General features: G+C 38.1%; 1 protein-coding gene across 2 annotated transcripts in view; it reads left to right on the forward strand.

The window, feature by feature from the left end:
- Positions 1-26,562, forward strand: part of ERC2 (ELKS/RAB6-interacting/CAST family member 2) — an 866,973-nt gene that overhangs the window by 417,613 nt on the left and 422,798 nt on the right. For both annotated transcript variants that reach the window (XR_008445768.1, XM_054035803.1), the window contains exon 12: positions 7,817-8,010. Coding sequence is in view for 1 of the 2 variants with exons in the window: in XM_054035803.1 (XP_053891778.1) it covers positions 7,817-8,010 (194 nt within the window). In the remaining variant the exon portion in view is untranslated. The remainder of the gene's footprint in view (positions 1-7,816; positions 8,011-26,562) is intronic.

Below are 26,562 nucleotides of genomic sequence, written 5' to 3' on the forward strand. Positions count from 1 at the left end.
TTGACCAAGAAAAGGCTGAAAATATAGAATGATGAAAACAAATGACAATGTTGTCCTATTAGTTTAAACAAGAAAATGTAATAATGCTTTTGTTTGTTTGGGATTATTCTTTGATGCCTTTTTTAATATAGTTTCTTAAGAAATTTCCTTTTGTCTATATTGTATTTATTTTTCAGTTTGAGGAAGAACAAAAACACATTCTTATCTGTAGAAGATTTTCTGGCTGGTACAAACTAACACTAAAAATATGCTGTGAGCATCACAGGGCAGAAATAATGATGTAACTGGATTGTGATAACATAGCAATTTATGACCTACAGATTACATAGTAATTCTAAATATAATTACCATGTAATTCCAATCAGAAGGTGTGAGAGAACTTGATTTTATAGGGTTCTATAAAAATATGGTATTATACACTTGGAGTGACACTGGTCCCACTGAAGTCAATGGGGGTTTTATCATTAACTTCAGTGGGCCAGGATTTCATCCGTTGGGTCTGTTGTTGATGCTATTTCTACTGATGTAGTGGAAATTTCATGTGTATTAATGGGAGCAGGGCCGACTCCAGGCACCAGCTTACCAAGCAGGTGCTTGGGGCGGCCACTTCGGAGAGGGGCGGCATATCCAGCTGTTTGGCGGCAATTCGGCGGACTGTCCCTCACTCCTGCTCGGAGCGAAGGACCTCCCACCGAATTGCTCCTGCAGATCGCGATCGCAGTTTTTTTGGTTTTGGTTTTTTTTTTTGTTTGGCTGCTTGGGGCGGCCAAAACCCTGGAGCCGGCCCTGAATGGGAGAATAGATCCCATAGAATCTACCATATTTACTTCTTGAAAATCATGTAATTACATTTGGAAATCAGTCATGATTTGTTCATAGAGAACATAAAACCTAATTATATACCCACTTTCTCATCCAACATACTGTGGTGATCAAATAGTTTGCACTCTTGTACACTTTGCACTCCTTATATTAGTTTGGGTCATCGACATGATGGTTTCATAGGTAGACGACATACTTTCATGCATATCATCTGCACTCTTATAGTGCACACCTTTTGTTTATTGCTGACTCCTTGGTTACCTTTTCTCTTGCTCTATGTAGACCATTCCCTTCATTATTTCAGTTTTAATCACACTGCTACAGTGATTGCTATTTGTTGACCATTAACCTTTTTGCATATAGTATCCCAAATCTTATCAATTTTTACTTTTTGCATACTTCTTTTTTACAAGTACCATCTCTCAGTGGTTCAAAACCACTGAATGGAAAATCTTTTATATTAAATTCATGTAGCAGGTAGTTACATCTTATCCTCAATGCATATTTTCTTTAGTTATTTTTCCCTTTGTGTTTATTTTTTGACAATGTGAGAATAATATGTTTTTCAGACTGATCTAAAGACTTGTTCTTTAGACTACATGATTGCCATTAACAGAAATTGAGCCAAATTTGTGTTTCCAAATATGAAATAAATGACTTTATATATGGTGGATGGCAAAATACAGTCCTATTGAACTCCAATCTTCATTTTAAACCTTTCTGGCATTTAACAATCAATTTTTAAGTAAGCCTTAGTTCCTTCATACTGCCTGTTCTTTTTCCAGTAGAATGATAAATCTTTGTTAGTCCATAGAGTACTATCAACTCTGGGGCACTCACTCTTATCACTGAAGCTACATTTTAAAAATGCACAGAACAAACAGACAAATCTGTTTCACACTTGTAGGCTTTTTGGTAGCAAAGTGGAAAAATATAAAAGGGGCCCAAATCCTGCTCATCTTGTTCATGATAATATTCAAAATGAATTTAGAGGGACTACTTGTCTGAATAATATTAACAGAATTTGGGCCTTGTTTACTTTTGTGTGTAGATGTAAACACCATTTAGATTATGCAATCATGCCCTGTGCTAATAAATAATGGTTAGAAAACAGTTACATTATTGTTATTTTTCTGTAATAAGGTATTACAATTTATTTGATTGTTTCTAGTTCCTCAAGCTGCTTCTGAATATTGAGGACCTGATTCTGTAAATACTGAGCAGAAGCAATGGAAGATCAAAACCAAAGCAAAGATCAGCTCTAAATTGCTTAGCTCAGTCCCAGGAATTAGTTTAAAAAATAACTTAAATTTAAAGCAATTTTAAAATTTAAGAGGAGAACAGATTATTTAATTTATTATTGAACCAGAAAAAATGTGAAGGATCTTAGAAAGTATTTTCTTGCATGTACATTTCTGCTGTTTCATTTAATTATTATTTTTGGTCAAGCACTAATTTGATCTTTTTGGCTAATTTAAATTAAGGTATACTATTCCAATGCATACATCTGATACAGAAAAATTAATGCAGGATTGTGGGCATAATTTATAATATATTCATTAATTTTATATGTCTTTGTCACACTTTAATATTTCTGTAGACAATTTGGTATTTATATAGAAAACATTATTTTGCCTCTACTTGTGGAATGCAAAATAAAAAACAGGGTTGATAATATGAAATGCTTTTTAGAATCAGAGAAGTTCAAACATTAGGGTGACAGTCTTTTTATTTGGATGTTTTGGGGATTGCAAAAAATAATAATGTCTTTTCCAATACTGAAATACAGCATAGTATCAATTCAATAATTGTATGCAAGTAGTATATTTTCTTTAAAATGCAACATCCCAATTAATAATTGGAATAAAAAGTGTGTATTTATATTTAACTTTTATTACTAAGAAACTGTTGTTAGATGGTTACAGTACTATGCAAATTAAAAATAGTATCAAGCCCCTAAAATAATTTACAAACAAGCTATTGGCATTTATATTGAATATGTAAGTGGTGTATATTAATAAGAAAATTTTGTCTTGTAAAGAACTGGTGAGATTGTTTAGCATAAGTAGTTAGCACAGGGGTGGCCAAACTTTCTGGCCCTCCGAGCCACATACGACAATCTTCAGAAGTTCAAGAGCCAGAGGTTGGGGCTTCAGCGCTGCTCCTGCTGAAGCCCTGAGCCCTGGCAGGTGCGCCCCACAGGGCTGAAGCCCCAAGACCCCTCCCGCTGGGCAGAAGCCCCTACCGCTCCACCCTGCTGCAAGGCAAAGGTCCTGAGCATCCCCCCACCCAGTCTGGTAGGTGAAGAATGGGGTTGTGGGGGAGGGCTCCATGAGCTGCACTTTAATGGTAAAAGAGCCACATGTGGCTCACGAGCCACAGTTTGGCCACCCCCGAGTTAGCACATTTAACTGTGAAACTGAGAGTGTCTTTCCCAGACCTGAAGAAGAGCTCTGCATGGCTTGAAAGCTTGTCTCTCTCACCCACAGAAGTTGGTCCAATAAAAGATAGTATTTCACCCACCTTGTCTCTCTATTTGTCCCTAATGTGAGAGAATTGAATAACTTAGTTGTGAACTTAGTCCATGTCTGTACGTACTACACTGCAGCAGCGCAGCTGTACTGGTAAAGCTGTGCTGCTGAAGCACGTCTGGTGAAGATGCTCTATGCCAACAGGAGAGAGTTCTCCCGTTGGAATAAAAAAACCTCACCTCCGCAAGTGCATTAAGCTATGTTGGTGGGAGAAGGTCTCCCCTCGACATAGCACTGTGCACACGAGTGCTTCTGCCAGTGTAATTTAGTCACTCGGGGTGGAATATTCACACTCCTGAGTGACATAAATTTTGCCGACATAGGCTATAGTGTAGACATAGCCTCACTCTCTATTTACAGCCAATCACTCCGTCCTAGGCAAATTTTGAATAACACCAGAAAACTTTTCTGTTTCAAAGATGTTTTATGATATTGCTCCATCAGCCCTCCATATATGTAGAATCTTTCCTTTTTTCCTTCCATTTAGTAGTGTGCATGGGTTTGATCCTGCATCCTTTCTGCAAAACAATCCTTATTCTCCCAATTAGTCCCAATCTACTGAATGGGTAATCCATGCAAGTAGGGACAACCTAATAATGGTTTCAAATACTGGGCTCCATATTTAATTTCCTAATGTTTTTAGATTATAATGTTTTTATCCTGGTAATTGCATTGTGCTTTTATATTATTTTAATTGTTATGCATCTCTGTGAAGCATCTCCAGAGCCTTGGTAGGGTGGGGTAGGTAATTTATCAGTTCTGGGCATACTCGAGTTTTATAGGCACTGTCTCATGCTTGGAATGGTGTTGAGATGCATTGCTCCAGGGGGAATCTATCCAGGAGGAATTGTGCCTCTGGAAGGTGGAATTTCTCATGGAATTTGCCATTATGTAGCGGAATATATCTTCAACTACACCGTTTTGTGAGTGCAGCGTATTCCTGCATGCATGCCCAACTAGCTCTGGTGCCTCTGCTGTGTGGAACCCTGGCTCTGCTTTCACCCTTCCCCTTTTGAAGTATCTTGAATACCGGGCATGTTAGGAATAGTTCTTTTGTTGGAGTAATAGGGCTTTTATTGTGCCTGGCTACTGAACAAAAGTGCAAAGGGGAATAGGGAGTCTCCTGGTTCCATTTACTTCCCTTGTGCTTCCTTGGAGCTGCTGGGAATTATTATTGTTAACATGAAAAGTCCTCCAAGTGATTTCATTTTACACAACTAATTTTAACACTACAAATCTGAAAACATTACTGTTTTGTCTTCAATGTCTAGTACATGCGTATAACACTCTTCACAGTTACAATTATAAAAAGCAGCATCAAACATGTACAATTCTAATGTAAAGTTGACATGCAAACTATGGATGCTTTAATTAACGGTAATGATTAAAGAGACTATTTCTGTAAAGCAGTGTGGTCAAGTGGATATAGTGTGTGACTGGGCTTCAGGGAATTTGGGTTCTCTTCCCAGCTCTCCCATTGAATCGTTGAGTGTGTCTACACTGCAGTGGGTGTGTGGATAGACAGATATGCGGTAGCTCTGTTTGAGTTAGCGTGCTAAAAATAACAGTGTAGCGGCAGTGGCTTGAGTAGCTGCCTGAGTACAATCCTTCCTGACTTCCTGGTATATACTCAGTTGACTAGCCTGAGCCATTGTCCAGGCTGCCACAGCCACACCGTTATTTCTTCACAACACTAGCTCAAGAAGACCTAGTGTGTGTATGTTGATCTGAGCCAGGAAGCATCCTCCCAGTTGCTGTGTAGACATACCCACTCTAGGCAAGTCACTTTATCTCTCTGACCATGCCTGCACTACGGAATGTTACAAAAATCATCCCATCAGTGCTTCACTAATTCAGCTGAATGATGTGTGTATTAGGAGGAGCTCTACTGTGAACAATTTGTTTGTCCTTAAATTTCTCCTAACTACCTTACTATGCAACTGAACAAAGGGAAGCATATCACATGGTATAAGACAGTAACTTTACTTGGTAAATTTGGGGCTGTTGTGTTTCAGGGATATGACGTGACACTCTCACATTTCACAGCCTTGTACTGCTTCCCCACAGCTGTGTTGGGATGCTGTACATCCAGCAGGACTATAGGGATTTTCCCCCATTTACTACTTTTGGCCACTGGGGAACAATGTGGCAGAGGAAATGCAGCTGGCCAAGCAGCTGTAAGTCCTTACTCTAGCTTCTTCATCTTCTGGATCTAAGCCAGCAGGAGCTGGAAGGAGAAGAAGGTGGTTGAAGCCACCTGTCCCAATATTCTGATGGCAAGGGAGGTGAGTGAAGAAAAGACTGAGAGGGCAGAAGGAGAGGAGATAGACTGGAAACAGGTTGAGTGGCAGGGATAGAATGGTGGGAGCAGGGTTAAAAGGAGAGACACAGAAGCAGGATGATAAGGGAAAGCTAATGGTGATGGAATAGAATATAAGAGGCAAATGAGAAATAGGGACAGAATGGGTGAGTTTGTTTCAGGACTTCTTAAGTGAACCATGATCCCAGGTGGGAGAAGGAAATCTGAGGAGTGATGTGGAGGGCTGGCTCTCCCCATAGATTAACTGGGAACTTAAAAGAGGGAACCCGATTTTTCCTGTGGATTTTTGGCCTCTACAGAATTATAGGAATACTTGCCAGCTCCTGCTCTGTTTTCCATGGGAGAGGAATGTGTATGGCCCAGTTGTCTAAGTGCTGTACACTCTCATTTCCTGTTGAAGTCAGTGGGAACTGAGTGTACTTAGCACCTTTAAAGAAGGACCTCAATCTCTTGCACAACTGGGTTTTGAGCCCTTATTGCACTTACTTAAAAAATATAATGGCAAAAAAAAAAGTTTGACTATAGCTAATCCCTCTCCCTCTCCCCCGGTGTGATATTTATCAACTTTGTGGATTTCTAAAAGATAAAAAAAAATTTGTTAGTAAATGTGCCACCAGAACAATATAGTTGAAATACTCTAAGTACCAGACCCTGCAATGAGCTCAGTGTAGGGAGATCCCGGCATCTGTGTGAAGCCTGTAGCCTAAGAATGTAATATTGTCTAGAGGGGAGGGTTGGAGTAACAAGAAGAACAAATATAGTGAGCGTCTTATCTCACTTCCTTGTTCTTTTCACAATTAGATCTCCTGTGTGAATAGAAATCCCAAAGTAGAAAAATAGAATTTGAAAGCAACATTATTTTCCTTATTATCCTCATGCTTAAATTATGTTACATGCATACACAAAATATTTTTGTTCTTCAGTAATTTAATTATTTTTCCTCCTTTAAACACAAGACTTTTAATATTTATACATATATATATATATAGAGAGAGAGAGAGAGAGAGAGAGAGAAATTTCTACTAAATCATTGCAAAGAATGTCTACCTTCTAACCGTAGTAGTTCGTGGTACTGATTTTTTTTTCAAGACATGCATGTTTCATTTTGACCAGCAGTTGTTTCATTGCTTGCTTGCCTTGTTTATTCCCTGAAATTAAAAATAAAACAAATCAACATCTGCTCTGTTTAGTAAGATAGCAAGAAGACCTACCGTTCTAATTAATTTTTGTAAAATATTTGTACATTTAAAAAAATGTTCTCTGAATTTTCTATGTTTAATGTGCACTGCGGTTAAACTACTTGTTTTTTCCCTGCCTGCTCTTTGAAGATGCCAATTAGGAATAATGGGAAACAAGGGGTAGGCTAAGCATTGCAGTGCATTGTTGTTTCCATCTGTCTGTGATTATTTCAGCCAAGAGTTTAAAACACTTTATGCCCAATCCTGCTCCCATTGAAGTTAATGGGACTTTCCCATTAGTTTTGGTGGGAGTAGGACAGGACTCCGCACTGTTGTTGTTGTTTTCATTGTGTTCTTTCTTGTCTGTGAAATTGCCACGCACCCATGCATGTGTTTGCCAGGTATATTTATTTGTGCCGTGTTCACCAATGGGCTTGTTTCTCTGATGTTTCAGGTTAAGTATTAACAGTAGAAAAAAAGGCTTTGGGTTAAAACTGTCAGCTGAAAGCATTCTTCTAGTTTTACCTTTAAAAACAGCTCTGATTCCTTCCTTTAAATTGTTAGTATCCAATGAGATTTTTATAGATATCCAGTGATTTAATCTGTGGACTAGGGTACCGAATGTTGCATTATTTTAAATGCCTACTTGTTTGACAGTACTAAGAAACTTTATAGTGAAACAAAAGTTAAGATTTTCATGGTTACGTTCATGTATGAAAAACGCTAAATTGGGGGAAATATTTTTTCTTCATGATGCAGTTTTGGGAATATAAACCCCTGATGATTATAGGAAGAATGCAGCCAGATTTTCATTTTTCTTTTCTGTGCCTTTATGGGAATATGTTTCCAATTGACAAAAATACCCATTATCCTTTTTTTCATGCAGACTTGAACACTGAGGCTGCAGAAATAGCGCCAGCAAATTATCTAAATGATTGTTGTTGTTTTTTAACTTAACACTGAAGGCTCATGAAGCTGAAGAAGAAGCTCGGCTGAACCCAGAATTTGCAGACAGAATGAAACAGCTTGACAAAGAGGCATCTTACTACAGAGATGAATGTGGCAAAGCTCAAGCTGAGGTTGACAGACTTCTAGAAATCCTCAAGGAAGTGGAGAATGAGAAGAATGACAAAGATAAGAAAATTGCTGAGCTAGAAAGGTAATTTTTGTATTATTTGCTTTATATTGAATGGCCTTTTGTATTAAGAGATCTCCATTGTGGAAGGAGCTAAAATAACAAACAAATCAATTCACATTACTTCACAAGTTGTACCTAAGAAACAAGTGTATGTGCTGGCTTTGAAGAGATTTGGAATCTCCTCCTTTTGGCTAGAAAAGGCTTGGTATTCTACATATCAAAGAGTATATATAGGGAAACTCCTACACAGTTTACATAGTAATATCCCTGTCTGCAAAACCTGGGTGAGATATTGCATTATGGGAGCAATTATGTTTTTTTACTGATACTGTATTAGTATTAGTGAACCCAAATAAGAACCATTCCAGACATTTGTCCTTGCCTGGAACAGCATGTATAGTATACATCTGAGAAATTCTGGAAAGCTGTGGTAAATCTTCTTAGTCTGTTCCTTAACTCTAGCTTTAGGTATTTTTCTGGGGTACCTCACACTCTTCTGTTGGCAAGTATCCTTTGAAGGTGGCCCTTCCCCTTTCTTCTTATATGTGGGGAAGTTGTTCAGCCTTTCCCTGGTGGAGGGAGAGAGGGGGTTGGAACCACTAATCGTGTTCCTTTCAAATTGAAAAGTACTGTAAAGCTTCTCCTGCAGATTGTGCCCCAGGTTGTACTATGTATGTGAAGTTCTTGAGTCTGTGAGATTTCTCCATTCCTATCCCAGAGTAGCCATTCTTATAGGAAGGACGGAAGCAATCTTGTGTGTTCGGGTGTTTCAAAAGTGTGTATTTCAGGGGTTGTGTTGTGAGAGGAGAGTCTCAAGGGGCCACATAAATCAAAAGCAAGATCAGTGGGTCCCACTGTAAGTGTTGCTAGATCCTGCCCATCTATCAGCTACTACTGGACAAAGTGGTGCACTGTCACAGAAGAAAGATCCTGCTACAAAATAGATCTACTAGTAATTTCAATTGTTATTGGAGGGAGAAAGCCAAGATCTGTCTTTTACGGAAGGAGGCTTGTGTGGATTAGAGGTAAAACATCCTTCTTACATGGTTTGAAACTTCAGATGAACTTCCAAAAGTTAATGTGGTTATTTATCAGCTTCTTACAATGTAACTGTTGCTAAATATTTACTTTATTTACTTTTGGCAGACACTTGACAAAGATCTGGTTAGCAATAATTACTTGTGGATGGTGTAGAATAAAATGCTTAAGAATAAAATCACGAAAATGATATGCTGTTCAACATATTATTTTACTATACAATATATTTACTATTATTACAATATTATAATTGCATGAGTAATGTGCATGTGCCCGGGAGATGTGGGATGGATGATAGGTGAATTTTGTAGATAAATGCATAATAAATACATCTACCTGATGTGCACGATGTACACAATGCCCACAAGTTACTGTGAAATTTTTGATATACATATAGAAAATTCTCCTTGCCCAGAACAGGAATTATAGTAACTGTGGGCCTTGATGTGCTAAGAAGCACTGACATCTGCTGAAGATAGTGGAAGTTACTGGTGCTGAGCACCTCGTAGGATTGGGCCCCAATTTTTCTTTTAAACCTTCTTGTTTTGGGAAATTTGGCAAAATAAAGATTTAAATTCCCACACTGTAAATAATATGTTTAATAGTTTACTTCCAGCATAGTTAATACAAAGGATATAATCAAATACAGAGGCATAAATATAAGAATAGATCGTATGGTTTTCTTCATGCATATGAATGTGATTTCCTGCATGATATTTTTATTTGATTTATGTGAACCTTAGTCTGAACATAAAGCAGTTTCAGTCATTTACTGACAATTGATTATAGAGCAAATGGCCAGGATTCTAATGAGTAGTGGATATTTTACATGTTTTCCTTCAATTTCACACAAAGAAATGAATCACATGTATATTGAGTGTGACAAAATTGGTGACGTATTTCTGAGAAACGTGTACAGTATATTTGAATAGCTGAGTATGACCAGATGGTAGCTATAAAATGTTATAAATTTTAGCCCCCAACTTGCATTGAGATCTGCTAGAATGGCCCCTGGCCTCTGTGTGGAATCCAGTTAATTTCAATGAGACTACTCACATGATTAAAGTTAAGCACACATGTATCATGCATCTGAGCTAGGGTACTCAGCACTTCTCAGGATTCAGCCCTAGATATACAATGTACATAAGAAAGTATTCCATGAAGAAGCAGATTAACTATTCCAAAATAAAACACAAATGTTGATTTAGAAATTGCGTGTCGGTTCATCTATTTAGAATGTAAGGGCTAGATTATCCCATGTTTTAGACTGCAGCGTGGGAGAATAAGGAGACATACGTATATTCACCCTCCTGCATGTGTATGGGTATTAAGGGGTGGGGAATGGGTGGCCAGCACACCAGGGAAAGTAATCTGCTCTAGGTATAGAGACACAATGAAGAGGCCTGATTTTCAGAGTGTTGGTGCTTAAGCCTTTTTTAGCAAATCAGGCTCCTTTAATATGACCCAAAGTTTGAGACCTTTATAATTCCAGCGAGAAGTAAACTACTGCAGTTCTTTACAAGGTGCTGCAAACTTTCCCCCTTGTGATGGCTCAGCTCTGTTGGCTGGTTATCTGAGGGAAAGCAGAGCCAAGGCTTTACCTACTCTCCACCCATTCCTTGTTGGCAGGGGCGGCTCCAGGCACCAGCACTCCAAGCGCGTGCCTGGGGCGGCAAGCTGCGGGAGGGCGGCCTGCCGGTCACTGTGAGAGTGGCAGTCAGGCAGCCTTCGGTGGCATGCCTGCGGGAGGTCTGCTGGTCCCGCGGCTTCGGCGGTGGGGACGCTGAAGGTGCGGGACCGGCAGACCACCCGCAGGCATGCCGCCGAATCCGTGTTGCCAGCGGACCTCCTGCAGGCGTGCTGCCGAAGGCTGCCTGACTGCCGGGGCTTGGGGCGGCAAAATACATAGAACAGCCCCTGCTTGTTAGGGTAAAAAGATGAGTTGCAGCTCTGCAAACTTGCTTCCTCCGCCTTGTTCCCTACTCTCCTATGCAGCTTCCAAAGAGCAAGTTGTCTTCTGTCCAGTGATAGTGACAGCATATGCTCCAGATACAGAGCTTGTGTGGGATTTCTTAGGAAAGTGAGTGCTCTGTCCAGGCATGCATTTTGAACATAATCTGCTGAGCTCCATGTGTATTCCTATTCTAACATCTTCCTTGCGTTGCAAAGTAGTCTTTTTAAATTGCCCAGTATCTAATTTTGTTGGCTTGAATTATAAAAGACATACACCTCTACCCTGATATAACGCTGTCCTCGGGAGCCAAAAAAATCTTACCGTGTTATAGGTGAAACCGCATTATATCCAACTTGCTTTGATCCGCTGGAGTGCGCAGCCCCGCCCCCCCGGAGCACTGCTTTACCGCGTTATATCAGAATTCGTGTTATATCGGGTCACATTATATCGGGGTAGAGGTGTACTTCATAATATTATTAGTTATAGTGTTTTTACCAATATAAAACATCTATATTTCAGAGTTGTGGAGGAGTGTTTATAATTAAATCCTATAATCTGAAATTTAAAAACCGTTGAAATAAGTTTGTATTTTATAGATTGAAATAAAACTTAACACAGAGAAATCACTTTTTAAATTGACTAGTATACTAGAGAACGTCAAATGTTTGAAAGAAGAGATATCTGATTTAGGACAGTCTCAAAGAAATGTACGTGCTGAATAGCAGACAGGCAGGAATTATTAGCAAAACTGAAGGAGCTTTTATGCATATGGTAATTCTCTTTGGCTTGAACTTTATATTTCTACTTCAGAAATCACTGTGTTTCTGACAGTTTAATCATTTACTTCTAACAAATGCCTATACTGTATACAATACATCATGTATACTGTAGGTTGGTCTGGATGTTAATTACTTTTTATATACAAGAAAATACTTTTATTTTTCAAATTGGTTATTGTTACAGTCTGATAAACCTAAAAGCTTTTTATCACTCTTTTTGGTAACTTATTGCATTGGTCATGTTTTTTCTGCTGTATCAGTATAATACTCATTTTCAATAAAGTCAAGTGTAAAAGATCTTGTACAAATATCAATATAACTAACAATAACAATATATACTCTTAATACCTGTAATATGCTTTTCCCAGAACAATCTTGTGTTATTTAACTTTCTATGAGTTCACATCTTGAGTGGTTTGTTAAAGGAATGAGAACTGAGATCTTGTGCTTCCAGAACCTGAGAAATGCAGATATCCTGTTACCCAAATGTGTACGAGGAGCTAAATTATGGGTGGGTGAAGTTGTTATAGAGTTCCTGGCTCTCCACAGTAACCAAATAGGATCAGGATGTGTTGCAGTGGGGAGCTTACTAAACATGGGAACTTCCTGGTCAGGAAGTTCTTTAGTTACTGCTCCTTAGAGAATTACTTTTTGTGTGTGTCCTCACACTATAGTGTGTGTGGGTGAAAAGCAGCATAGGGAGGCTGTCCCTGCTCATGGATGACTCGGTATTTGGGAATTGTAAACAGAGTTCTCTGCAAATGTCTGGATTCCATTTGTTTCAACCTTAATAGAAAAGATGGTTGGAAAAGTTATGGAAGATCTGGCAAGACACCAAGCTACAGCTGGCAACAATGTGCAGCTAAAGAGGCAGAATATAAGAGATGCCACAAAATGGGATATTTTGCAATAGCGTGCAGGTCATCAAGAATAGTGGAAACTATCCAACGGGGATTGTTATCAGATGACAGTGAGTCTATATTTCTAAGGACTATATCCTCACTAGAACAGGCAATATCTTTGTACATAAGCATGAATCTAAACAATCAAAAACTTAAATTTAAAATTGTTACTGGAGCAGCAGTCACCGCAGTTCCAAAAAGTTTATAATCAATTCCAGATGAAAATCAGCAAAGATCAAATAAGATTCTACATGGGGCTAGTAACAATAGTTGGATGTTTGTGGGGAGTTCCTTGGGAAATTGGGAAATGACTGAAAGTTCTTTAACAAGGAATATGTGTCATATCAGGACTAACAACTCCCCTACTAGAGTTTCCAGCATACAAGGACTGCACCTATTACTGAAACTGGAATGCATTAATGGCAGAAAGCAAACTGTACAGGACATGTATCCACACATCTTCTCAGGGCTAGGAATGTTGTCAAGAGAGTACAAAATAAAATCAGTGCCATCACCAACTCCCTTGGCTCTCTCAGCCTCATAGTGCATCCTTATGCCTTTTCTAGGAAAAGTCAAAGAAGAATTAAAGAGAGTGGGGTTATTTCCCGGATAGAAGAACTCACTGACTGGTGTGCAAGAATGGGTGTAGTACTGAAGCTCAATGGCAAATTCTGCATTTGTGTGGACTTTACACAACTTTATAAAATGGTGCGCAGAGAAAGACACATACTTCCTGCAGCTGATCAGGCATTAGCTGTGTTATCTGAGGCCAAAGTCTTCTCAAAGTTCAATACTATGACAGGCTTCTGGCAGATCCCCCTGGTTAAAAAAATCTGTACCATTAACTAAAATTCATCACCTGGTTTGGAAGGTACTGTTTCATTCGTCTTCCATTTGGCACATTTCAAAAAGAGAATCTCTCAGATTGTCAGGTTTTCCTGGCATCCTCTTCCATGCAGATGAGGTGTTGGTATATTGCAGAGATAAAAATGAACATGATGAGTGACTACACACAGTTTTGAGATGCTTTCAAGAAGCCAGACTCACTCTGAATAAGAAATGTGAATCTGGAAAGGAGCAGATTATGTTTATAGGACACATAATTAGCAAACAGGGAATTCAGCCAGATTCAGACAAACTGAAAGCATTAATTGCCTTACCCAAACCACAAAACATTTCTGGTGTAAAAAGGTTTCTGGGCATGACAAACCATTTTGGGAAATTCTTACCAAATTTATTCATGTAACAAAACTCTTAAGGGATTTCCATAATGCTCACAATTTGCGGATCTGGGTGAACACACAACAAAATGCATTTAATAAAATAAAAGAACTACTGATCTCTCCACCTGTTTTGGCACAATACTCTAAACTACCCATCAACAGTAGCAGTTGATGCATTGTCATATGGTTTAGGAGCAGAACTCAAACAAAAGCAGCCAGAAGGAGACCAGAGACTCGTTGCATTTATATCAAGGAGCCTCTCAGAAACTGAACAGCGGTATGCCCAAGTGAAAAAGGAAGCTCTACCAGACACTTGGGTCTGTGAACAGCTCAGTGCATATCTGTTCAGCTTGGATTTTAACCTAGAAACACACCATAAACCCTTAGTGGATTCAAAACCACTGGATGATCTTCCACCTAAGATTCAAAGATTTCAACTACAGCTGATGCAATTTTCTTTAAACGTTGATCATGTACTAGGGAAAGCTCTCATAACAGTAGACACTCTATCTAGAACCCCAATTAAGCAGCCACCAAATGAAAAGGAAAAGACTTTAGAGAAAGACGTCAAAGTCTACATTGACTTTGTTCTGGCAACAAATCCAGCATCTGTCAGCTGACTTCAGCTAATTAGAGATGAACAACTAGAGGATAAGACTTGCCAGAAATTTACTTAACTCTGACAAAGAGGGTGGGCTCAAAGTCAACTTCCAACAGACCTACTGTTGTATTGGCAGGAATGTAATGACCTGGTTGGGGCTGATGGCCTGCTTCTGAAAGGATGGAACAATTTTATCTCTACAGTACTACAGAAAGAGATTCTCTCCAAAATCCATACAGGACACCAAGGAATAAACAAGTCAGAGCATGAACACAACAGTCCGAGTGGTGACCCAGTCTGAATGGGCAAATTTAGATTTTAGTAGAGCGCTGTGGGGTATGAAACAAGGGGCGAGGGGCAATCTCCAGAGCTATTACTCTCTACAAAACTACCTGACAGAGCTTGACAGTGGGTAACAACATATTTGCTTCTCTGAAAAGGACACACATTATTGTAGTTGATTACTTTTCCGAGTATATTGACTTGGCTATACTTTCTTAGACTTCCTCAGTACAGGACAGCCAGAGACTGAAGTGAATATTTGAAAAGCCCGGAGTTCCTGAAGTCTCCATATCAAATAATAGGTGTCAATTTATCCCTGAAATATGCCTACCATTCGCACAGGACTTTGATTTTTAATATTTTACTAATAGTCCACATTTCCTCCAGAGCAATGGTTAGGTGGAGAGAGCAGTGCAGATTTTAAAAAGACCTATATAAAAATAGTGGACCTGTATAAAGCATTCATGGCCTAGCAGTCAACATCACTTGTGTCTGGTCTATTCACAGCAAAACATTTGCTGCGAAGACCACTAAGGATGGCTGTATCTATGGTACTAATATGCTTAAATCTAAATAGCCCAACCTGAAGGAATTTTGAAAATGGGATTCTGAAATAAAAATTAAGCAGCAACAAAACTTCAGTGATTGGCACAGAACAAAAGCATTACCTGAACTGAGACCAGGGAGCAACGGTTGGCTTAAAAGTTTCCAGAAATTTGGAACTGTTCAGAACCAGGCAGACACTCCCAGATGCTACCTAGTGGAGATTCCAAAAGGACTTCTCTGAAAGAATCTGGTTCATCTTAAATATTTCCTAACACAACAAGGAGCGGATCTGGGACCTGCAGGTACTCTGTCACGAAGTGAGCCCTCCTTCCCCCAGAGAACTGCACACGCAAACTCAGCAAAAGTGAGACCATGGTCTGGAAGATTGATCAGACCCCCTCAAAGGCTTGATCTTTTGAATATTGCTCTGGACTATGTAAATTGGGTTGGCAAAGGGACATAGTAGTGTAAATAGTTTTGAGGAATTGGAAGTTTCTTTTGAATTGTATGTATAGACACTGATTTATGATTTAAGTTTCAATTTATTATAAAGAAAGGAAGATGTGCAGTAGTTATAGAATTCCTGGTCCTCTACACATACCAATCAGTAACAGTATATGTTGCATCATGGAGCTTAATAAATGAGGGAACTTCCAGTTCAGGGAATTCTATAGTTGCTACTTAAAGCATGCCTCTTCGTGTTTGTCTTCACACTACGGTATGTGTAGCTAAAAAGCAGCATAGGGAGGCTGTCCCTGCTCATCTGTAGCTCAGGATTTGGGAATTATAAACAGTTTCCTGCAAATGTCTGGACTCTATTTGTTTAAAGAGCCCTGCACGCTTCATAGAATGATAAATTCCATCCCATGGAGGAGGGTATTTGAAGAAAAGTCCACAAAGGAAATGAACTAGATTAATAACAAATTTCTTTTTGGAGAGGGCTTCTGCTTGGACAGCCCTTTCCATGAATCACTTTAAGCAACCTATGCAATGTATGCCCAAAATCAGCTCAATTACTATGCAGAAGAAACCAGTTTAGGAAATGATAGGTCTTTAAGCTCCAACAGAGGTTTGGAGGACCACCCCTGAGGGAAGCAGAAACAGATCAGGCACATGTTGATTTTTAACAGATAAAACAGGTCTAAGCTACAGTTTTGTCCAGTTATGTGTGTTGCTTCTATGAGCTATAGCCCCAGACTAACCCGTCTGGCAATCTGCAGGTATATACTTGAGTCATTCCAGCTTGATGTTAGATAAAGAGTGAAGTGCCATCAGGTTGATGGAGGGGGGATGAGAGAGTAAATCGTGATGGAGATCCCTAAAGCCTGGAGTTACGCCAGAGAGGAAAATGTAGACTGGTTAATCAGTTTGTTAAATTGAATCCAGCCACTTAGCAGAGTCCTTAGGAATTACAAAGATTTCTGACATATTATTTTGAGGCAAAGACACTGCTGGAGCATTTTCTTAGCTGCAATTTGATTATATTCTCTTTGTGGGACTTTAACTGTATAGTAAATATGTGCAGTACTATTGCAAGAGTCTGACAGCATTTGCATCAGAAATCCTTTGTGGTGAGCTAGACTGGGGCTGGTCCTTAGGTGGCTATGCAGTAGGGAAGATAGGGTCCTCTTAATACAAGTACAGAATTATGGCCTCTGTGCTGCGCTGCCGGTCTTCCTGGGAGCAAGTCACCCAAAAGCCATCAATCCACCCTCTTTAAGGGCCTGCGGCCAGTCAGGTCTGTTCCTATATCAGCCCTAACTGAGAAGGGGTCAGTTGAGGAGTGTTGCAGGAAAGTTAGCTCCTGTGGCTTGTCCTTAGAGTAGGGAGTAGAGGTTCAAGGGGAAAGGCCTGTGGGCCCCTCCAGCTTGCTTTATTCAGGGGAAGAGCTTTGTATGTGTGTGTGTGTGAGTTTTGTATTTGAAGAATAAAATTGTGCCCTGAAGGAAAGTCCTGAATACACTTTTGGGAGTGGCATTAGTTCTTCCTGCACTGGTAAGATAGACATGCAGTCTACCCACTCCACATCACCCAGCAGAGCTAGGATCATATTGTACTCTCCATAGCACAAATGGGTTCTTCCAGGGAGCAATTCTGCCTCTTTGGAGCAGAATGCCCCTGTGATCACCTGGAATGGTATAGTGCAGCATGCCTCTCACTCCAGGCTTTGATTAAATGGCACAATCTATTCTAGCCCACAATTTGCAGTTCTTTTGTGCATGTAATTATCCACTTCACACCTGCACCTGTGTGTTTGCACATACCACCTTCGAGAGGCACAGTTATGAATATTCAATTTCAAATATCCTGACTTTTATGGGATTTAGTCTAAAACTTTATTTCACTGGGTATTTTTGTAGTGAATTGAGATGGAACAAAAGTGATGGCTACTCTATAAAAATTGCCAGCATTCAAACCGAGCAGCACTGACCTAATTCAGTATGTGAAATACAAGGAACCAGCATGCCGAATAGCTGTCAAAAGCTATTTTTCTGTTTTGTTTTGTTTTTTAAATTATCTTTCATAAATAAATGCAACAATATGCAGCTGTGACAACTCTAGGAATTATTCTAGTTTGGCATAAGATGGGGATTTTTTTTTTATCTTGGCTAATTGAAAGGGCACATTAGATATTTTTGTACAAATAAGTTATCAAGCATCTGGATATTTTCAATGATGAAGTATTAACCTCATTCTCAGGAGTGAAAAAAAAATTGCTCTCAGCTTTGAAAGGGACTGTATTTCCTGGGGGGACACACGGAAGCAATATCTTTGATCATTGTTAGGTGCAATACTTTGAACCTATAAAATGAAAATCTTTGAACCTGTAGCCAAATTGTTTAGGTTTTTTGTTGTCACGGATGAAGATGAAATACTGAATGTGGGTCATCCCCACTGGTTCAAATAATGGTTTCATGACGATTACTGCAGGCTGCCAAACAAATGCCTTAAGAATTGCCACCTATTTTATTAACTACAATTTGTATATGTACACTGTGAGTTCATAAACATATATAGTTTTCTATAGCCCATAAATGACTAGGTGACTTTTTTGCTTTTAAGTTTTTGTTTGGTCCTTGCTCATCAAAGAAATACTATACAGAAGTTTTATTTTACTGCTTTTTTAAAATAAAGACTGTTGATATAACATCTCACTATTCGTTGGAAAAAACTAATATTTATCCTCCCTTTATTCTCTTTTGCTATCTCCCTTCCTTTCTGTTTGTTCTCCAAACTGCTGCTTTCACCCCTGCTCCAACAAGCTTGACTTCCAGGTCAGTACCTTCTGCTCTCTTCTGTTACATCACTCGCTGTTCAGCTAAGCTTGATCTTCTCATTGATATAATACATTTCTTAAATGGTTTTTCTCTTACAATTTATTTTTCATCGTTTTCATTATACATTCAGAATTTGTTTTTTCTTATGATAATTTTGTTGTCAGAAAGTATTGGAAGGTTACCAGTTGTGTTTCAAGCTCAATCATCATTTTCTAGAGCACTATGTAAAATGATGGGACTAAAACAATGTTATACATTTCCCATACAACAAACATTCTGGCAGTAGTAGAGCAGCTACGTTAACATTGTAGCTTAAGCCATTTTATTTTAATAAATCACAATGTTTTGAAAAAGTTTTCTAAGAAAAAGTGGTTTAGCCACATATTGAATCCACATGTTGTTTTGTGTGAAGATCTTTTTCTTTTTTAAATTTGTTTTTATTGTTATTAAGGAATTCATCATTTACATACAGTGCCATATACTGGTTCAAACGATGTGAGTAACTGGTACAACTATGAGACCCTTTCCTAAGAAAAGTTTATTTCAACAAATGGACATTTTTCCAATGAAAAAGCTCTTATCAAAAAATTCCCAACCAGCTCTAGTCAACAATAATAAGAAAATAAGTAATAGACATTTTTTACCACCCATTCCTATACTCCAAGAAAATAATACTTATTTATATCAGCCAATGAATCAAAATAACAGGGACTCTAGAAATAAGCATTATGTGCTTGGTCCTTATTATTAACAGCATGCAATAGAAAATTTGATTTTTTTTTTAATTTATTTTCCATTACTTATCATAGCTGAAGTTGAAGAAAATACTTAGCTGGGAACTGGCTTTATGTGTCACGGTGCTTAGATGCAGAAAGAATTTTTACTGTACTTTTCCAGATGATTTAGCCCTCTTTCAGATGCCTATTTAAGACAGATGAGTTCATGGTGATTGTACTGCAGATGTTTTTTATAACCCTCTCAAAGGAATTCTATAGCTTCTTTCTCAAAAGTTCAGTTAGAGGTGCTTTGAAATCAAATCCTTTGTAAATTCAGGTAGCTCTGCAATTACCTTACTGTACAGTATCCCTATCACATTTACATACAACTAAATTGCCTCTCATATTTTATTCTATAATTTTGTGCTTGCTATTGAAAGTAGACCTGGTTGAAACTCAGAATTTCTGTTCCAGTGGAAATGCTGACATTTTGAAATTTTCCTTTGTCTAGAATTGGAACAAAAATCATAATTTCAAAATTTCCTGTGAAATGAAATTCCAAAAAAAAAAAATTAATGTGGGAAATATCAAAATTACCTTTTAAGAATGTTTCATTCTGATAAGGTCAAAGTGTTTTCTTTCAATTTTTTAACTTAATATAAAGTTGAAATGATAAACAAAACACTTATCGAAATGAAGCACTTTGACCTTTTCAGAGTGAAACGATTTGATAATTTTTCATTGTCAATTTTGACAAAATTGATTAATTCCTTCTAAACATTTTATTTAGTCTAATCATCATTTTCAGAAAATTTTCAACCACTTCTAGTTGAAAGGGAGTGAGAGTGATACCACACCCAGGTCTTGCTTTTCTGTACTTAGCAGTGTAGATTCTGGGCTCTTAGCTGTAGAAACTTTTCTGCTTCCCATGAAGTGTTAGATGCTCTAGGAAATCCATAAATCTTCCAAGCATAACACTTACGTTTTAATGTGGAAAAAGTTTTCTATTTGGGCTTCCAGTAAACCATTGTTGCCTTGAGTTATTTCAATATCCTCCAGTTTGCAATATACGGTTTGGCTAATGAAATTTAGCTCACACTTATTGTCTCTGAAATACACCTGGCAGCTATATTTTCCTTTTCATTCCTGTGGAATGGCTCCTGCCATTGGAAATAAATGAAGAAGGGCTTCTTAAAAGCCTACTTCAAGTTGAAGGATCCGATGGCTTTGTAGGCTTTTGGTCCCTAGGTGATTGATTATCCCTTCCTTTAAACCTTTCTCCAAGCCTCCACAGCTATAGTAAAAACAGCTATTGTAATTGTTGTCCTGGGATGTGTTTTTTTTATTTTTTGGGGGTCTCCTGAGAGTTGTATAAACTACTTTCTTGCTCTTAAACTCGTCTCTTATTCATAATTTTTCTTAAGGAAAAAGTGGTGCTTCAAGCTCATACAAGGTTTTTGCTAAAAGTGGTCTCTTGACTTCCACATAAACTAGTCCATTTGTCTACTAGTTTTCTTCCCCATACCACATGGTTATTTGGGCAGCTTTGTTCCATTCACTAAGGCAGGCTTTCAGACAATATCTAGATAGAACTTCCCTCCCACCCCCCACAAATCATCCAGACTGATGAGCCCATCTCAATGCAGAGGTTTCCCAGGTAGATAATTTTGGGATATACAGGTTTTTCATTCTCAGGCAAGGTTCCAGGTATCGGAAGGCCTGATGTCACATTCAGATAGAGCTATGGCAGTATCTTCAGTCTGCCTTTGTAAATGTCCGTATCTGAAAATTTCAGAAAGCCTACATTTATGCTAATTCACACTTTTTACCCCCAAATTATTCTTTGTATATTGAGGCTGGGCCAGATGATCATTTTGGGAGAGATGCTGTATCTTAGCTCCACAACTGAGCACTCAGCCCACTTCCAAGGGGGGTTACTGCTGCAGATTAGCATCCAAGAGGAGGGAATTGTGGATGCAATTTTATGGAGGACAAATATTAACTAGGTTGCAGGGCTCTTAGACCCCAAGTTGTAACCTCAGACAGAAAAGTGTTCAGCACATTCCTAGCCCTACAAGGATGACCCTGCCACAAATCACTATCTTTCTCACATCAGCCTCTAACTTAGTCTTCTATCTTGGTAGTCTGGATAAATATTGGCAATTTTGAAATCTTTGGAGAAGATACTTAAAATTTCACATATAGCATTTTTTCAATGTTTAAGCTTAGCTTTTATAAATCACTTTCCAACTAAAGCTGATTGCATTTCTTTACATATGTAGTTCTCTTTTCGTGAAATTTGAATCTCATCATTATCCTGTTCTGTTTGCAGTCAATAGCATTAGTAAACTGGATGAACACTGATTTAGTTTCTTCTTTATTGTATGTATAATATAGACAGGTTCTAGAGAAGATAGGCTGAATAGTAATTAAATCCAAGGATTCAAACAATCATTAAGAAACAATTTATTTGGAAATCATTGGTTGCTTATTATTGCTACACATGAAAAACAGTAGTTTTCTTTTTTATTCCATCCAGAAATGAATTTGAGATGCTTATTTTGGGATAACCTTTGATGAATTTAATATTTTAATGTTGGTGTTATAGCATTTGTGTCAGCAAATATTCAACATATATTGAAAAGGTCATCTGCAATATAAAAGTTAAAGAAAGAATATCATGCAATATTATTGCCATGTATTTAATTTTTGTGGTATTTAATGATTGGTGTGTGGAAATATCTGTCCTGTTGTTGTGGGCGTGATTCCTGTTTTGTTATATTGACCTAAAAGAGTAGTTGACCTTCTTAAAGAAAACTGTTGTCCTAACTCTGCCAAATTTTGTCCCTCGAGTCTTGGTTAAGGCTACTAGAGTACAATGTGGGTTTATTGACGGATTCCAGTGATTGCATTTAAGTTTCCAGGCTTGTATAATCATTAGTGTCAGAGCTTCACTTAGGAAATGGCTGTATTTAATTATTCAGTTATATTAATCAGTGTATTGCTAAGTGTGTTTTTTAATTATTTGTTTTGCTTTATGGTTGTTAGAGAATGTGGTGTCTAAATGATAACATAATGTTCTTCTATGCTGATGGCAGACTAGAGAATACAATATATTATAGAAATAATTACATGTTTTCATTTGTTAAATAAAATAAGCCCTGAATACAAGAAACAGCTCTTTTGAACTTTTAATGAACCAACTTAATATTTCTCATTTAGGTTACTGTACATTGCAACCCCCTCCTCCATTTCTGTATATAGACAAACTGTAGGATGGTATGTGTTCAAACAGATTTTAATATACTGAGAAATGCAAGAAAATTTCCCACCAGCCTTAGCTGTTGGTCTGCCTAATTGTTTCCATGGGAGGTTAAAGCTCAATGAGATGAGCAAGGCAAGGTCTAAGGGGATTTTAAATTTAACTTAGTAGCCTTCTGCAGTTTTGTCAAATGTCAGTTTGATGGTTCCAAGGGCAGTGTGATATGTTGTTCAAAGATAATTTCCTTGGAGAAAATGAGATAGTTATACTAATGAGCACTGAGAGAATCCTTGATACACTGTCCTTTTCAGAAAGACTACTTAGTCTTGGTGAGAATCATAGTTGTAATATTTATTGGGTAATTGACAGAGTGTTGTCATTTTTTTCTGTTATAGTGTGTTACTAAATAAGACTGCCTTTTAAAAACATTTAAAGATTTGATAAAAGAAGATGCTTCACTCTTATCTGTTATATATATATATATTCACAATCAAAACGTTTTGGTAAAAAAAGAATTTAAGTCAAAAGTATGTTTCAGTGAATCCAATTAACATGTAAAAGTCACTATTACACTTTCTTTACAAAAATTCTGCATCTTTAACAAAAATCAACAAACAGAATAAATGGAGATGAACAATTAAAAGATCGTCTGTTCCTCTCTGCAATATAATCCTTCATTGCTCACTATTATCCCACCCATTTGACCCTACCCACATTTTACTTTGCCTCCTATAATGTGCTAAACTATATGCAAAGGTCAAAATAACAATTTACTAGGAGATGATTAGAAATTGATCCCTGAACAAGAAAGGAGAATTTATAATCTCCTAGTAGTTTATTATTTTGACATGCAAATTTTAGGGGGCAAAGTTGAGTGTGGGAGGGCAGCATAAATGGGTGGGGTGAGAGTTCTCTAATCCTCTAAGTACAAAAATATATGCTTTGGTTTTGAATGCACTTGGCTCTCCACTGATATGCTATGGAAGCAGGGCCACAAGAAACTGTTCTCCCTTTCCATTCCATGCTTCCCAGCGCAGGGACAGCCTTTTTGCTTCCCTTGTGTCACTATTGGCACTAATCTCCCCAAAGTGGGCAGGGCCATGGATTCTGCAAAGCATATCCTGCATCCTGAAAGGACGGTGAAGCAGCCATTCTACTCTTTCTTTCCAGGGTATACTGCACCTGGCTGAGGCACAATGACTTCCCCATGCATCAGAGATTTACGCTTGGGGAGCAGTCAGATGGTCTCTCATTTGGGAGATGTACATTTATTTCATTTGTTCACTAAGTCACAAAATCATTCTATTTGTGTAAAGGAAAGAAGCAGCATAGAAAATAGTGTGGAGACCAAAGAGGGATAATGATACAAAGGAGGCACTAACTGGAAGAAAATACTCTAATTATAGATTGTCGATTGAAGTAGTGGAGAAAGTTACTCTCAATGGCCCACTGTGATACACAAGGTTTGGCCCTTGTGCAGGTTTTCTTCTGAGGGTATATTTTCACTGCAAAAAAAGGTGTGGTGTTAACTTAAATTAGCTAACTCTGGTTAAAATAGCAGTGAAGTTAAGGCAACTCTGATTTTAACTCAGTTTAGGTGCTTGAGTTAAAACCTCGAACTGCTAACCCAAATTAAAACATGAGTTGCCTTCTATTTTAACCTCAGTTAGCTAACCTAAGTTAAGAACAGAGGAAGGTCTATTTAACTGGGGTCCACAATTGTAACTGTAGCTCATTTTCCAGGTATTGGGCCTCCGGAAAACAAACTTTATTTTTAATTTCTGTTGTGATTGTGGCTAAAGGTGCTGCTGAAAATAATGACTGAACAAGCAAACTACTTCTTTACAGCCCTCTTCCCTAGCGCACTCACCTGATGGTCTAATGGATCTGTGACAGACAAACCCTCTGATTTAGATTTGAGTCGTTTTCATTGTAAATGAAACCATCTAAAGTGTTATTCAGTAAGAGTGGGATGAAATAATAAACTGTATTGTATTGAGCTTTCAGTGGTCACAATCCACGATGTATGTGGAGATGAAACTGGTCTGAGCCACAAATGACATTATGAAAAAGGTAGCAATGGGAATCTAGGGAGTCTCAGTTCTTTGCTTTCCTCCATGCACCTCTCTCTCCAGCATGTAAACGCAGCATGTCTACAGTGCTTTAGGTGGAAGCGCTGCAGATTAAAGGACTCCACTTAGTGCAGCTAGTACTGTATCAAGTACCATTTTTGTTTAAACAATGACTCTGGAAAAATTTCCAGATTATACATCTGCTAAATAAATATCTAAGCACAGATGTTTATTTTCAAGGTGGGAGATACAGATTCTGTGACAACATTCTGCTGTACTGACTCATAATGCCAAGACATCGGTTTGCATAATGCAGTAATATTTTCTTGTAGATGTTTGTTGTGACAAAGTGATAGTGCCTTACTGAAGCACAGAGTAACCCCACACATTCATAAGTCAGGCTTCAAATATTCATGAGATTTTAAAATGGTGAAATTTTAAAAAGAATAAATTTAGGGTTCTTTTTCTTTGTGCCTATAGGATACACTTGGGTTACATTTTCAAGTTCTTGTTTGCAATCATGACAAACATGTTTTAACTGAAAGGTGAATTTCTCATGTAATCACTAGACAGGAGGAGCTGGACATTTAAGTAGAACACCAAATAATGAGATGCCAACTCTCAAGATTAACATAACATTGAGTACTGTAACATACTTGCATTCTACTGTGTCTTTGAGAGCTAGTGATGGGTGAATCAGATCATGTGCAGATAACTAACATTTTAGCCATATTTGTTGAACCAGGTATTTTCAGCCACTTTTTATGTTGTTCAGTTACTTCGCCTCATCGTGTAGTCACCTTCTCAACGCAGCAGAGAGTAACTAGGAGTAGTGCTCATTTAGCTTAGCCAGTAGATAGAATTTGAGTCTCTAGGAGAAGAGGGGGAAAAGAATTACCTCCCACCAAAATTTCTTCGTCCTCCCTCCAGGATCTAAAAAAGGAGGCAGAAATGGGTCCCTGTGATACCCTCCTGTAAGGCTCTTAGAGATTAATAAAGAAAGATCCTATAGAAAGGTAGTGGATTGGGCTATGAGGGCATCCTTCCCACATGACCCCTCTCCACAGTAGGCCCTGAACTACTCCTTGCTTACCTTAAGCTGACTTCTGAAGGGAGCATCAAACTTCTAAATTTTTTCTGGTCAGCAACCAAAGTAAATGAAAACCCTTGAACACCATCAAGAATTGGATTAGGAGGCACAGAGTTTACAGTGTGAAAGAGTAAGCACTGTTTTGCTAAACTTTTTTTCTCCTTTGTGCACCACTGTATCTAAAGGGTTGAGCTTAGGCTAAGCGTGGTCTTTGGGATCACAGAAATTAAAACACGTTAAACTCAAAGTCGCAATGGACCAAATTCTATGGTGTTTACTCAGTTTTTACTCATTTTTCATCAGACAGAACTCCCACTGATTTCACTGGGAATTTGCCTAACAAAAACCAAGAAAGGACCCTTAGGATTTAGCCTATTCAATCAAGAGCGCCCTTTGCAAGGAAGGATGCTTTGTGCAAGAAGGCTCCATTCAACAACAGATGGTCAATTTGATATACTTATACTGTGGGGCTTCCATTACCCTCATATTTTTTACGTTATTGTATCTGTCTGTGCTGCTTATTTACATTTGCTATCTACATTACATTAATAATTTACATTAAATTAAAGATTCCTCAATTCAAAAGGAATGGAAAAAGATCATTTTTTAAAATTGTGAGATACCTTTGAAATATAAACTGACAGTTAATAAAAATCTGTTTACATATTTTAGTTACTGGTGCATCTACATGAGTCACTTCCTCTTAAAAGCAATAATTTGGCTATTTAAATGCTCAGGGCATGGACATATTTTATAGTGCTATAAAATGGAATAAAAGAGGCTATGCAGAGAGCTAATTATAGGGTTTGATCTTGTTGCTAAAAGAGTAA

Source organism: Malaclemys terrapin, chromosome 7 (genome assembly GCF_027887155.1).
Source record: "Malaclemys terrapin pileata isolate rMalTer1 chromosome 7, rMalTer1.hap1, whole genome shotgun sequence".
NCBI classification, from domain to species: Eukaryota; Metazoa; Chordata; order Testudines; family Emydidae; genus Malaclemys; species Malaclemys terrapin.